This window comes from Pimephales promelas, chromosome 20 (assembly GCF_988280905.1).
Source record: "Pimephales promelas chromosome 20, fPimPro1.hap1.1, whole genome shotgun sequence".
In the NCBI taxonomy this organism is placed as follows: domain Eukaryota; kingdom Metazoa; phylum Chordata; class Actinopteri; order Cypriniformes; family Leuciscidae; genus Pimephales; species Pimephales promelas.
The window spans coordinates 21,797,861-21,813,635 of NC_142788.1; the positions used below are offsets into that span (position 1 = coordinate 21,797,861).

Sequence of the window (15,775 nt, forward strand, 5' to 3'; positions counted from 1 at the left end):
CATCTCAAGCTTCCACTGAAGGCGAGGAGGATTCAGATGATCCTGGATCTGGATGGACTGGGAGAATCTTGAGAGGGACATGGTGGCTCTGAAAATCGCATGACCACTGCGATCATCCCACAGGCAACGTGTGGACTCCCCTCTGGATCTGTAGACGCTGGCCAAAATCAGTAGCCCCATGTTGGCACAGAGATCTGTGGAGTCCACCCCAGTCCAGTTTCTCATTGTGCGGTGTCCATGGAGGTTCGTCATGCTGACAATGAGGTCAGTCGTCTCCTCCGTAAAAAACAGATTGAACACAGAATCCATGTTCTGAACCATTGCGATAGCATTGCGTGTCGGCCCTCGACTCACGCCTCTTGCAGGCTGAAGAAAGGGAATTGTCTCCGCATTGAGGGAAAACCATACTTCACCATTTCTCCCAATCCACCCAGATCCAGGATCCACAGAATCCTCCTGCTTTCAGTGGAAGCTAGAGCTCCACTGAAGGCGAGGAGGATTCAGAGGATCCTGGATCTGTGGACTCCACAGATCTCTGTGCCAACATGGGGCTACTGATTTTGGCCAGTGTCTACAGATCCAGAGGGGAGTCCACACGTTGCCTGTGGGATGATCGCAGTGGTCGTGCGATTTTCAGAACCACCATGTCCCTCTCAAGATTCTCCCAGTCCATCCAGATCCAGGATCATCTGAATCCTCCTCGCCTTCAGTGGAAGCTTGAGATGATGATGAGGGTGCCACATCCAAACCAGGATCTGACTGTCCTGAGTCTGCGGTCAGAGTGAGAAGACAATACCTCCTGCAGCTCGCTGGAGGGGTCAGACTGCATAATCATCTCTAAAACTTCACTACAAGTCAAGCCCTCTCTCATGTTGCTTGCTGCTCTTCTCACCATCAAATGACAAGCGTTTATATCCACTTGCTTTGTTTTTGTTTAGTCTGCATTTCTCACCATCAAAAGGCAGCAGATGCATAAATACACTTACTTTGTTTTTGTTTACTCCATGTAGTTTTGAGAACTGAAGTGTATATTTTTATTTTCTCAGACGCATCAAGGTGAGTTCTCACACTCTCTCACACACTCACGCACACCCACACACACATATAATATGCTATTATACTCCATATAACTGCATGTAAAAGCCAGAAACTAAGCTTTTTTTTGCACAGGCCTGTCTAAAGGGTTAACCACTTAACTGTCACCGTCCCACAGGCGTTTGTCACTATATTTTTTAAAACAATAATATCTTAGTAAATACCTTAAATAATATTGACAAACTATATATCATTTGAAAGCTTACAATCTCTAGTTTCCATATTTGGTGACTGATTTTCAAAATATATTACAGAGGAGCCATAATTTATCAATATAAAACAAGAATATTTTCATACTCATAAGGCGTGTTCAGACCTTTATTTTAAAATAGCAGTAAACATGAAAAATCATGAAAAAATGGTAGATACCTCAGTTTGTTTTCATGCCAAAAGTTCAAAAGATAGAATCCATTCAATTATTTTGGAAAAAAAAGGTCTGAAAAGTTTGAAATATCAAGAAAAAAATAATAAATTCACCATTTGTGACGTGGCAGCTAGCTATGACTTACATGCGTGTTCTTTGTATTTGTTTCTTAGAGGTTCAATTCATATCAAAATCTGCCAAACTTCCCATGCTACTTCTGAATAGGATCTCTACTTCAGAAATTGTATGAAAATTGTGAAAATAATGGTTCATATCACTCAAAACACGAATGGAAATGCAGGCGCCCTTATATGGGCAGTAATGGAGTCTGATTGTGCCCTAGTGAAAAAGTTTGGTACTGCGCTCAAACAAAATCTTACTGAAAGCTCATTTTTTGAGAAATCAACCTAAAATTTGAAACACAACTTGTTCAGATTTTTGGCTTTGATCTTTCTGCCATTTTAGAGTAGCCCAGGTTTTGAAAATATATATTTTATGTAAAATATGAATAATTAATATTTTTACATTGTACATTTCCATAAACTCAAACTTCTATAACTTTTTTTCTGTTTCACTTTTTTAATTTTTTTCACTTCTACAAAAATCTGCCAAATGTCTTCTTTAAAACAAGACCAATCATATGTCTATATTCCAAAGCATTCTTGAATTACAACCATTTAAGTTCGAAATGTGCATTTTCATGTCAATTCAAAAAAGGGGGGGTGACAGTTAACAGGTTAAATGGTTCCACCTGGTTATCAACAGTAAAAATTACAAATTTTACCTCTTCCCAACAGGGAAAACCATCAACAATCAAAAATGCATGATTTTATGGTGTCATGGCTTTGCAATCAAAAAATGTGGTTATAATGGAAGTCAATGGGGCAAAAACAGCCACGAACAGTAAATGAGGGAGAAAAAGTTAAAATCTGATGCTACACAAAAACTAACAATGCATCAAAACCAATGTTGTTTCTAATCTTTGACATGTCCAAGACTGTGATAAAAGGTAAAAAAAAATCCAGTCCACAATCATATTTTATATTGAAAATAAGTCATTTTGTGTTTTTTTCCCCCCCAAATCAGTGACATCATTTATGAATTTGGCAATTAAAGAGTTAAAATCCTGAATTTTTAAAAAAAAATTAGTAGTTTTGATCAGGACTGAGGTCGGTTAATAGATTTATGCAAAAAAATTTGAAAAAAATATTTATCTGATACATTTTTACAGCAGTTTAAAGTAGTGGCTTTTTTCAGCCACGAACATAACGAAAGGGTAGTGAATTTGAACAATGCACAAGGGTTAAGCGAAAATAAAAGCTTAACTTCAAAATTACTTTTAGAAAAATACTGGTTTAGCAATGGTACATAGCACGTACTGACATAGCCTGTGTGTGTCTGTGTGTGTTTGGTTTATGCCATCCTGTCAGGCAGTGTTCGGCTAAATCAGGGGGTCAAACAGGGGCTAGATTAGAGACTGAAACATGTGAAGCCTGTCCTTTCTGCTGCTGATAACCTCAGACAGCCACTGTTCTGGGTCAGGAAGAGAGTAGTGGGGGGCATGAGGCACAACGTGGTGAGAGAACAAAAAAAGTTGGTGACCTTCCTGTGGACGAGGATTAAAGTGTGCTTCCTGTGCACATCCCCCTCTGTTCGTTTCCCAGGGTCCCTCTGACACCAGCACCGCAGTCTCAGCCTGAGCCTCAACTTTGGGGCGGGGTCTATATTTAGCTCTCCAGGGTCACACGACAGCGTGGCTAACCAGTGTAGCTTCTCAAAGTCTGCCCTAAACCAGTTTGAGTAGTCCTCATGTGATTAACACTAACTGGGATGTGTGGCACGAGGCCTGTCTGCACCTATCTCACACAAATGCATTCAGGAATGACAGTGTACTTAAGTTCTTGCACTAAATTTCTGTTACATTTATGGACTCGCAACAGCTGCATATGTATGCGCATGATTTTGTTTTTACCCTTACTGTTGATGAATATGTATTATTAAAAATAAGAGGGTTACTAATTAGAATATTATATTCCTAATGCATCTCCATAAATTTGTCTTTGAGTAAACGATAGACCCATTCATCACTCTGTTAGTGTATCTTTGCTCTTCTTAAAGATTCACTCGCACTTAAACAGAAAGATCTTTGAGTAAAGTCAAGTGTGTCATTATCAAAACAGGTTGATGCACAAAAAAAAAATACACCGTCATTTTTACCAGAATATGAAAAACAGTATTATTTGGTGTGGTAGAAATGACAATATAGTGCAAATGTTCATGAAAAAAAGCAGAATTTTTCTGTGGTGCATGTATTTCCAGCAGAAGAGGGATCCTTTACACTAAAGTCGGATACAATAACAAAACACCCGAATAATCTCGTTCTTCCAAAATCTCCGAAATAACCAGTAGCGGAGTGCAGCCTTACAGAGAGACCCAGGAAGAGGTTGCCACTTTTTAGGCTACACCTGGATGTTTCTGAATGGTTAGTGGATACATTTATGTAGTTGTTGTGGAGTTACATTAAAGGGGTGGTTCAGGATTTTGGACATCGGGCCTCATTTCCAAGTTAGCCTTAATGTTATTTATCAGTGCAGTTTTCAAAAAAATCCATCCAGTCATTCCAGTTGCATAGTTCGCCGGTGCTAGGCTAGCGCGAGTCAATGGTAACTGCTAGCCTGCCATTAAAAACAGTTTTACCCACTCCACAGTACACCAAAAGCAAATAAATTATAACGCCAGACTATCGATGTAAATGTCTGTTAAGAGAATAATGTTAGAAATCAAACTACCCTTTCATTGCATTGCAATAGTTATACTGTGTTTCCTGTATTTATTAGCACACACCTAGGCGAGAGAGAGGTAGTGCAGGTAGTTCCAACTGTAGTGCGCTTCGGTTCTGTTTACTTTTCAGTGCACTGTGGAGTGGTTAAACCTGTTTTTAATGGCAGGCTAGCAGTTATCAGTGACTCACGCTATAGCACAGGTAAACTATGCAACTGGAACGACTGGATGAAAAAAATCCACTGATCAATAACACTAAGGCTAACTTGGAAATGATGCCCGATGTCCAAAATTCTGTTTCTGGGGGATTTCCATTGAAAATAAAAGGAATCCACTCCTCTGTTGTCTTGTCTGAGGCTGGGACTCTAAATAGTGTTCTGTGCTTGTCTGTGGGGCCAACGACAACAGGTTGCATCCTTTGCTCGAACTTTTGCCATTGCGTTAGAACTGTTCACACTATTGTCGCTTGCATAAACCAAATGGTGGCGCCGTGGGTAGAAACGTGCAGAATAAGGGGCGGTAATCTTATCCCCTTCCTACGTCAGAAGGGGAGTGAAATCTGATCAGTTTATTTTTTGACATGCTTGCAGATAAAGGCTTCCCATAACAAAGTAACTGGGTTGTCACTTTTTATGTTTTCTGGGTTGGTAGATGGACAGGGGACCCAATTATAGCACTTAAACACAGAAAAAATCTGATTTTCATAATATGTCACCTTTAAAATTTTTTTTTAAATATTGATAGCAATAATATTTGCCATGTTTTTGTGCTGCTGTGCAACTGCATGTAATAAGCAGTGTACATGCGTTGTGCACCTGCCTATAGGCGCATATTACTGTACTAATGTGCCCTTTTAAAGGCCAGAATGCAGGGTTAAACTTTCAATGAATTTGTGCAATTTGCTTGTTGGTAATTAACTTTTAAACTGTTATCCATTGTATTGTTTGTTGTTGGGTATCACAAAACAGAATATAATACGAAAAAGTAGGCACTATCTTACAGCGATTTGCAACAATATCAATATATATACTGCCCTACAAAGCAAAAAGGCAGTAACTGCAGTTTTGGTAAAGCATTAATTATTACAATTTTTATGACATTCAAGGCATCCTTTGTTATATGACAAAACATCTTATCTTAAATGCATGTCGTTTTAGAGAAAAATGGTAGTCGTTTGTACAGTAACTGCAAAAAGCCCTAGCAAAAGTCATTTTTCTCAGTTCTGCACTCTGCGTAGTTACTGCCTTTTTGCTTTGTAGGGCAGTATATATATATATATATATATTTTTTGAGCACCAAATCAGCATATTAGAATGATTTCTGAGAGATCATGTGTCACTGAAGACTGAAGTAATGATGCTGAAAATTCAGCTTTGCATCACAGAAATAAATTACATTTTAAAATACATTTTAACAGAAAACAGCAAAACCGTAATAATAATACTGTTTTTACATGATTTTTCATCAAATAAAAGCAGGGTCGATGAGCATAAGAGAGATCTTTCAAAAACATTTTAAAAAAGGTGTATCCCAAATGTTTTAACAATAGTGTATTTGGTGAAAGTCCACAGGGTCAAAAGTGTCCATAGTTGAAGAAACTCACAGGGCTGAAGTCTGAGATGGGAAAAAATCTTCACAATGTCTAAGCTATGGGCCATATTTAGTATTATAGTGTGTTTATATTGAGTGTGTTTATATATAAGGCAGATTTATTTAGTTTTCCCTTGCTGTCGTCCTCTCAGATGGTTATTCCCAACTTAATTCCTCTTCCCTCTCTCTCTTCACTCTCTCTGTTTGTACAGACTCATACTCAGCCGCTGGCAGTGAGGGCAGTATTTCCACCTCGGTGGCCTCTCTGCCGCCCCAGGCTTCGGGAAGTTCGGCCCCAAACTCCCCTGGCTCCCGTCGCTCTGTCAGCACCCTGAAGAAGTGGCTGACCAATCCGGTGCGTAAGCTAAGCGCCGGGGCGACCGGAACAGTAAAGGGGGAGCGGCAGGTCCGCAAACTGGATGGCAAACCACCGCCTCCACCCACCAGGAGCAGCCAAGACCTGGGCAGCCCGCAAACAACAGAGGAGCAGTTCACCATCCTGCCAGTCATAGACAAAGAGCTGGTGAGGAAAATGTTGTGATGTGGGATGTTTTCACTCAAACCACTCGATATTTTTCATCATCCGTATCAAGAAGCCTTCGTATTCTGTTGTAAAGTCAAATTAGAATTGGCCATACTTTTTTTATGGAAAGTTGCAGTGATAATTAGGGGATATAATGAAATAAGTGTTTAAATTGATTGATTTGTAGCTTTTACTTGCATTTTTACCTTAATAAGGGCAATTCTTTTTCCTTACCTAATTTAATTTAGCTTATGCATCATTTATTAAATCGAATTATTACATTTAATCAAAAATTCAATTCGAAAAATATGACACTAAAGGGCTTTTACCAATCAATCAAAATCAGTCTTTGCAATGAGGAGGAAACACAGAAGCTACATCTTCTGAAGTAGCATTGAGATGTATTTACACAGACTGTTTAATGCAGCTCAGAGTGTATGCACTCTTTAGGCAATATTTTTGTTTGGTTTTTGCAAAGTGAGGGACATACTCGATAATGTCACTGCACATCAAAACAACAATCACAATATAATCGTAGACAATATATCGCAGACCCCAGTGTTTATTATAAATTATTTATCATTGCACAATTTTTTTAATTGTGTGCTCTCGTAAACTATTATAAAAATAACTTCCCCTCCGTCTTGCAACATCTCTTCTCCTCTCTGATGACGTGTTCTACTGGTGCGACGGCAGGAAGCAATAGCAAATTGCAATGATCCAACAATCTATATCAATCCTGATAGACAATCAAGTCCCGCCCTACATTTTTTCTTGTTTATAAGTTATTTCACTCGGTTATACATCACAATGTGGAAGAAAAGACTGCCTCTCACAGAAAAAAATCAGTATACATCACACTACAGATGTCTCTGTTTTTCATAATGCCGTGTGAATTGCACCAAACGGCGCGGCCAACTGTTCACTGGAGCCCTGTGGTTCACCTCTGTCCGAAAGAACTGTTTGTGACCTTTAATTACTAGGACTCTCTAACACAACCACACACCATAGTCACACAGAGAGAATTATGAGTCAGCTCTATTTTGACCTGAATATTATTGATGTTTGTCAAAGACCATGAAGGTTGTGGTTCCTGTTTGTTTTAAAGCAGTATTTTATGTGTGTTTGTGTGTGCAGGAGTGGAGAGATGGCCTGCCTGCTCTCGGTGACTGCGATCCTGGTAACCTGCAGTCCTACAGCTTCCAGTCAGACTCTCCACAGGGATCCACCACACTAGGACATACACAGGTAGGTCAGATTGCCAGATTTTGGTCAGATTTTGAATACTTTTTTTTCAGAATGTATTTAAATGTACTTTAATCAAATGTTTTACCTAAAAAAGTGTGCATGTGCTCTTTCTTTAAGTTTGTTGGATAAAGTAAAATATAAAATTGCAACATTTGATAAAAAAATGATATAAATCAAACTATAGGTAATTCAGGCCCTGTTTACACCTGGTATTAAGATCCGTTTTGGTAGATCGGATCACAAGTGGACGCTGTTTTGAGTTTGTCCACTTTTGACCACTTCCAGAGTTAGTCAAACACATTAGACCGGATTTCTTTCATGTGGTCGAATGTAAACAGCCACAAAAGACCGCCTACTCTCCTCCTACTGACCTAATGCAGAAACATAATGGGACAGCGCACTAGCCAGACAGGATTTAAACTATGTGCTTGATAGATTTTTCGTCTTCAAACCAAACCGGGATCTCAAGCCAATGTTTTGTCATTATTCCTGACTTCTAACGGCCTGGTCTCGCAGCTATCGGAGCAGAAATGTTCTGTTTTCTCCGGTCATGTTCATATATGTTACATGAGCTTATTTCGTTCATTAGTTCGAAAGATCTGGAAAAAAAATCCACATGCATTTACTCGCCATAGACCCTCCCCTCGAAGAAATCAGGACAGAAGTGGTTAAAACTGGACAAAAGAGACATTTAAACACCAGGTGTTAATTGGTATGTGTCGCCCTCCGATCGACCAAAACACATCTTATTACCAGGTGTAAACAGCCTTTGTATAGATGCTTTTAGAGGTCACTGTAGTTGTGATCAGAGGATCTTGTTTCCTTGCTGTAAGTGTCTCAAATAAAACCTTTTAACATCAGACTTCACACCGCCCATCAAAAGTCTGTGGACATGTCATCTGAAGCAGAGGCTTCTGTACATAGTCTCTTAGGAAGAATGAATAATGGAAAGAGAAAACAAGAAAGGAGGGTGCAAGGTTGTATTAGGGGCTTTTTGTCAGTTTTCACAGGGGTTCAATGTGTTAGTATCCACGCTGAGTGTGAGAGAGGCCAGATGGTCATTTGACTGATGGGTCATTTGTTGCCAGGCTCTTTTCTATAGGTTGAACCTTTAAAAGTGAAAACACACATTGATCAAACAGACTTCTTATGTTCTTATGTTGAGTTCTTTTAAACCAAGAAGCTGTGCTTTACAGTGAATATAGAACAGCTAAGGGCCTTTGTTAGGCATGACGCAGAGCGCCTAAAAAACCCCTATTAGCTATTCAAAATTCACTATAAATCACAGCTTGAAGGTTCAAAAGAACAGCATTTATTTACATTTGATAAATATAATGTGTTTCTTCGAATAGAGGTATTGACCCTAAACGTTTGAACGGTAGTATATATTATCAGCATAACAATTTAAGTGAAAAATTAAATTGAAACATTAACCTCTTCCTTCTAGTGCTAAAATTATAGTTCTTTGCAAATTTAAAACTCAGATTTTCAATGTTTGTCTCAGACATTTTGGACCCCACTGTATATTTTTTGTATGTGTGTACACTATATGAGCCAGAGCACACAAATGCATACAAAAGACACAAACAATCACAATAGCTGGAAGAGGTAATACAAATCCAGATTAATGGCTTAATGCAATAACATTCATTATTTCATTCGATCATTTCATCTGAAGGTGAGTGGTGAAAGGTAATTATGACCAGAGGTGCAGAACGACAAGAGCTAGAGTCTGAGATCTTAAGCACTGTGATTTATAATTGGAAATCAATTTAATATAATAAGAAACAACATGAGCTTCAGGTCTAGACTTGTAAGTGATACTAATCACAGCCTCAGGCATTATTTTCAAGGACAATCGTTGCAGTAAATTTTTTTTTGAAAGTTTTGATTTGAAAGTTGGGGGTCAGTAAGATTTTTTTTTTATTTATTTGAAAAGTCTCTTATGGTCAAAGTTGCATTTATTTTATAAAAAAATACATTAAAAACAATAATAGTATTGTGAAATATTATTAAACTTTAAAACATTTTTTTATGTTAATGTTATATGTTTATATATAATTTGAAATATAATAAATAATATAAATCATCTGTAACATTATGAATGTCCTTTCTGCTGCTTTTGATGTGCCCTTTCTGAATAAATGAAGAAAATAAAAAATACTTACTGACCCCGTAGTCCATAACAAATGAATAGTGCCTCATGCAGCTAGTTTTTTAACCTTATATAGATTTCACTGGAAAACAAGACAAACATTCTGCAGTGTGTATTGAGGCTAGTTACTTGGCATTGGTGTTGCTCTTTAACGTTATGTATTACTCTATGACTCTCCATAGAGAGGCTAAGGTTTTAGTTTATATATCATATTCATTTCTGTCTCTGATTCAGCTCAGCTGACAGCCCGCTTTGTACCTGACACAGAAAGATTTGCTGTGGGGATTCAGCATGAGTTTGTTATTTGTTGGCTAATGGAAAATTCCTGAATGAATATGTAAGCGCTTCTCAGATCCGGCCTGTCTCCTGGACAGAGGAACGCCACATATGTTATCAAACTGGCTGTCTTGTTTTATTCCCCACACAAATGTAGGTCTGACATAGCAGTTTGAGCGAGGAACCACTGATGATATAACCGTAACATGAGTTCGCGTGTACCCTCACATAAAACGAAGGTTGGATTACCTCCCTCTGCTCAAGCTAACTTTAACAATTTCCTGTAGAAAAATAACAACCAATATGATCTCAGGTTTTTATTAAAGGTCCGAGTAAAGACTCCGGGCTTCTGGGTGAAGATAAAAATGGGAAAGTGCAAGAGTGGGGGATTCTCCTGCAGGCTGTGCCAAAAAACATCTGGAAATGATCTGAGGAGACTTGCGAACCAGGCAGGAGTGATCACACTGCTCTAAAACACACAAACACCACCCCGCACCAGAAAACAACACAACAGTGTAATATGATACTCCAACAGGCCTTAACGGCATACACCATTCAGCAAATTGTAGGTTGTAACGCTGAACTACAACACTGCTGGGCGGTATACCGGTTCATACTGAAAACCGGTCTATATTTTTGTTGTGATATTCATTTTTAACTCTTTCCCCGCCAAACACGGAATTTTCCGTGTTTAATGAAAAAACGCATCTGCGCCAAACACGGAATTTTCCGGGTATCCGTGTTTTAGGTGGTATACGGTAAGGAAGACCCGCGCGCATGTCCTGAATGATTGCGCAACTCTTTGATCAGAGAAACAGATCGCAATCGTCTCAAACAGTGGAGTAGTGAGAATGTATCAGACAGACAATGCAGAGGTATATGGCTGAAGTACTGGAGGTTAATGGACTCGGAGTCCGATCACTCTTTATTTGATAATTCTGAATCTGATCGGGACGAAGTAGTCAGTGAGAGAGATGCACATGTTCATGCTAGCCATGGACGTGCCGCAGATAGATCGTATAATATTATGACACTATAGTATGTGTGTGTGCAGGCATTTATGTGTGGCTGTCTAAATATGAAGGTGTAATTGTCAAATTATTTCTCTCTTTGTGCACATTTACCACATTGTAATATGTATTTGTGTGTGTGTGTGTGTGTCTAGGCCTGTTTATTGTAATTCCAATTATTCATTATTCACAGGTAGAACAGAGAGAGGCAGAGGCAGAAGTTTTATTGCAAAAGTTACATTTCCCTTACATCCTGGGAAATTTGATATATTTTACATTTATTTTATGTTTTTAATTTATTTTGGAAAGTTTTATATATGAAGGAAACAACATCTGAATGTATTCTGCTTTTAAATGCACTTGTTTGATAAAAATACCTTTTTCTCAGTTTTTTGTCCAAAATGTTGTGTTTTTGACAAAACCTACCTCTGTTCAAGAGGCAATAAAAAAAGAACAGATGAAGATAAAATAAAAACGTTTTTTTTGCCTAAAAGCAGAGGCTCAGATCTTTATTTTTATATATATCATCTTCATATATTCATGGAAGAAAATATTCAGCGGGGCATTCAAATTTAGCGAAAATCGTCAAAAACCCTGGCGGTGGCTGGCAACTTTTTTTAAAAACGCTGGCGGGGAAAGAGTTAATATACCGCCATAGCGATGTATTTCATTCCTGCACATAAAACGTGTTCAGTGCAATCGTGAATCTCTCCTCTTCCCCTGATAACAATTTTAGGTTTTAAGAACGTTATTAAAACATTATTTCTGAATGTTCTAGGAACAATCGAAACGTCCAGTTTTTTAGACGTTGTATTAACGTTCTTGCTTGGCTATATGAACATCATTCAAATGTCATTAGGATGTTAAATTCTCCCGTTATATAAACGTTGTATTTTAACATTATTTCCTGGTTATAAGAATGTTATTAGAATGTTGAGAAATAACAATTTTTGGTTATACTGGGCGCTATTCTACAATATTCACTAATGACAGTAAAATAGACCATCCTAAGTCAATTTATTGCAGTAATTCCTCTCTCAACCTGTAGAAAATGCTTTGAACACCTGATTATGCATTAAAAAAAACATGGAAAACCGGCTTAATTAAAAAAAAAAAAAAGTGATATAAATTTTTGGTCAAGCAGCACTAACCACACTAATGAAGCTGTGGGCATAAGAAGAAACATCGCACAGATCCCCATGTTTTGAGTGGTTGTGTACATATGATGTTTCAAGGAACTTCATACTTAATTGTGAAATGGAGTCAAATTAAAATATGAATATGAAAGCCCTGTCATCGTTTACTTAACATAATGTTTCCCTTAACTTACTTTCTTCTGTGGACTGGTCATTCTTTTTCATCCAGTTGCACTGGCGAAGCTTTCAAGAAATTCAAGTGCATTATAAAAGTGTTTCAAATCACTTAATTTTCAGTGAATTGTTTCAATTAAACTTGACATCTTTGGTCCCTTTTCATTGTAACTGAGTGGGAAAAGAGCAACCAGAGCACATTATTAAAAATGTCTCCTTTTTTTCTACGGAAGACAGAAAATCACATGTATTTGGAATGACATGAGAGTGAGTAAATGATCAAATGATGTAAGGAACTTCCGTTCATTGTAATTCGCATCGTTTCTGAATAGACTTCCACATTTCTCTCATACACAACACAATAACACCCTCATAAGCAAAGGAAGTGCTTTGTAAAGCTCTAATAAACAAACAAAAACTGCAAAAAGGGATATCAGAATAGATGGATGGAGATCTGCTATCAGTCTCAAGGTCTGTGCATAGGAATCCGTGTTTTGAGGAGGATGTGTGACGTTATAGTCGAAGGCGTGTATTGTGTTTTCTCACAATACACGCAGAAAGAGAGAGAGAAACCGGGGCCCTGAGAATGAAGATAAAGTGATGCTCCACAGGTGACTGACGTTAACCAATCTAGCAGTTTCCACTGAACGGTACGGTACAGTACGGTACGCAATTATTTCCGTTTCCACTGTCAAAAATTGTGAATGGTACCAAAATATATATTTTTGATATAGGTTATTGCATTTTTATAGCTTATTGTTGGTTTTGTTTTGTTTTTATCTTTTATAATTTTAATAGGCCTAGGCTACAGCACTTTGGTATACTAAACATCAGTGGTGTAAACATTTCTTCAACTCGAAGGCTGAGATTGTTTCTGTAGATCCTGTAACACTCTGAACAATGCTGTGTTGTTTTAACCCAAATCTGGGTCAAATATGGACAAACCCAAATGTTGGGTTAAAATGTATGTAATTTAACATTTTAACCCAACTTTAACTTTCACTTTCAACTGTAATTTTTTTATTACATTTTTAACCCAGCATTTGGGTTTGTCCATATTTGACCCACATTTGGGTTGAAACAACCCAGCATTTTTTAGAGTGAAATAGAAGAATTGAACATATACAAATAATAATAAAAAGATACCCTATGTCTGATAACTGAAATAATACAACTATAATCTGCAAACACAATAACTATTAGGCTATAAACACAAAACGCTTTTGTCCCTATATAACTTTACTTTAGTTTGTCGTTTGTTTGTTTATTTATTTAGCCCTATTTATTTATTTATTTGTTAATTTTGTAACAGCAGCATAATAAACGAATAAGATGTGTTTCGTTTGTGTCATGCATGCTATTGTTTCGGTTTTTAGTTTAGCATATTTTTATTCCAAATGTTCAGCACAGCAGATATTAGTTTGCCTATTGTACATATTGAGCCTATTGTTTAATTGCAGTTACATTATATAAATTTCTAAATAGATTCAGAATTTTGGTAGAACCCTGATCTCTATTCTCCTATGATACAGATTATTCACAGTCATATAACATAACATATAACATATCTGGCACCTAACCAATACGTGTTTTCTTATTTTAAAGACGTGGCGCTACTCTTCTAGTGTGCAAAGTTCTGCAGACGGCACCCCTCCTTTTTTTTGGTCCATGCAATGGAGGTCAATGGTCACTAAAACTATTTGGTTACCTACATTCTTCATAATAACTTTTTTTATGTGCAGAAGAATAAAGAAATTCATATAGGTTCAGAATAGCAAGAGGGTGAGTCATTTTTGTTGGTACTATCCCTTTAATGACAATCTGATAATGTGCAAAGGTTAGCCGTAAGGTTATTGAATAGAAAAAATAACTGACCAAAATAAAAATGTGTGTAAAATTACGATTTTAGGAAATGCTTAAGACAAAAAAAACTAAGGGACGTGACAAAGTGTGAGGATTTATAGCATAGTTTATGTTCTAGTTTTACCTCTGATTAATAAACACATTAACAAAGGCAGGACGTCTTCAGACTTCCTCTTTCCGTCTCAAATCATTGAACGACTTGCAGGGCTGCCTGCACATCTATCCTCCGCTAAAACAATGCTCCGTTAACAACCAAAACAATTTGACTTGAGTTTCTCTGAGAACGCGGTGACTTCATGTGGTCAGTAGCATTGATATTCAGAGTAGAGTATCTACTCCGTCTCTGGTGTCCTGATTATTGATAATTCCTGTTATCATTCAATCACTGTCGCCAGCAGACCCAGCATGCTCCTCTCCTGTCACCTAGGCAACCTAAGCTATTACAACAGCTCTTATTTTCCCACCCTGCTCTCTCTCCTCTGTAGTATTCCTCTTTGTCCCTGCAGCCATCCCTGAAGTGAATAACATTTCAACATTACTTCTCGTCTCTTATTCACAGTTATCCCCTCTGTGTGTGCAGTTCACCCAGTGCACCAGTCCACAGGCTGACGACAATGGCTCCGCGTTGATGGATGACAACTCCAGCCAATCATCAGACACCATAGACAGCGAAGAGGATCGGAAGAGTGCCTTAGAAAAAAGCATGTGTGTGTGAAATCTCCTTCATTTGCAACTTGAGTTATGTAACCCCTAAGAAATTTCCATTTAAGACAGCTTATGTAACAGAAATGCTTAATTTAGATCTTTTTAATGCTGTATTACTTAGAGATTAGAATTGCAATATTTAACAGAGCAGACATCAGATGTTCATCATCCCTGGTGGAAAATCCAGTTTAAACCAGTAGGTGGGTTATTAACTGCTTTAAGCTGGTAGACTTACAGGCTGGTCATAACAGCTCTAGTTGGTCAGACTGGTTTTTGGATCATGGTAGTTGGAGGATCATGACCAGCTTGAGCCATCGAATTAACTATCTAATGACAAAATTGGATTCACCGTGCCCGTCTTAGACCAGCTCGAAACCAACTTCCAGTCAGCATTACGAGGTTGAACTGTTTTTGTTTTTTGGAACAGTAATCCATCAAAATATCATTTTAAGGCACCAAAAGAAAATCTTATTTCAGCTAATGACTTTCTTAGATTAGCTAAATATAATCTTAAACCAGCTAAACTAAAGATAATCTTAGACCAGCTAATGACCATTTTAAATGAGCTTATGACCAACTTAGACCAGCTGATGACCATATGAAACAGCTAAAGCTTATCTTAAACCAGGTAAAGATAATCTTATGGAGCTTTTCCATTACCAGTACCAGCTCGACTCGGCTCAGCTCGACTCGGCACGCTTTTTGCTCCGTTTTCCATTGCAGACTGTACCGCCACAAATAGTACCCGGTCGTCATAGCGACGCCTTTCGTTCCTCACTGCCCTATCACGCTCTCGCTGGATCCTCTCCTCGGCAACCAAACAAAGGAAAGTCTGCACCTCCTCGTTTGACCACG

General features: G+C 37.9%; 1 protein-coding gene across 5 annotated transcripts in view; it reads left to right on the plus strand.

Moving 5' to 3' along the window:
- The window catches only part of arhgef25a (Rho guanine nucleotide exchange factor 25a), an 86,538-nt gene that overhangs the window by 56,413 nt on the left and 14,350 nt on the right, over positions 1-15,775 (plus strand). For 3 of the 5 annotated variants that reach the window (XM_039652424.2, XM_089124679.1, XM_039652426.2), the window contains 3 exons: positions 6,043-6,353; positions 7,491-7,601; positions 14,775-14,920. In XM_039652424.2, coding sequence (XP_039508358.2) covers positions 6,043-6,353; positions 7,491-7,601; positions 14,775-14,920 — 568 coding nt within the window. The remainder of the gene's footprint in view (positions 1-6,042; positions 6,354-7,490; positions 7,602-14,774; positions 14,921-15,775) is intronic. The other 2 variants (XM_039652425.2, XM_039652427.2) reach the window with 1 other exon arrangement.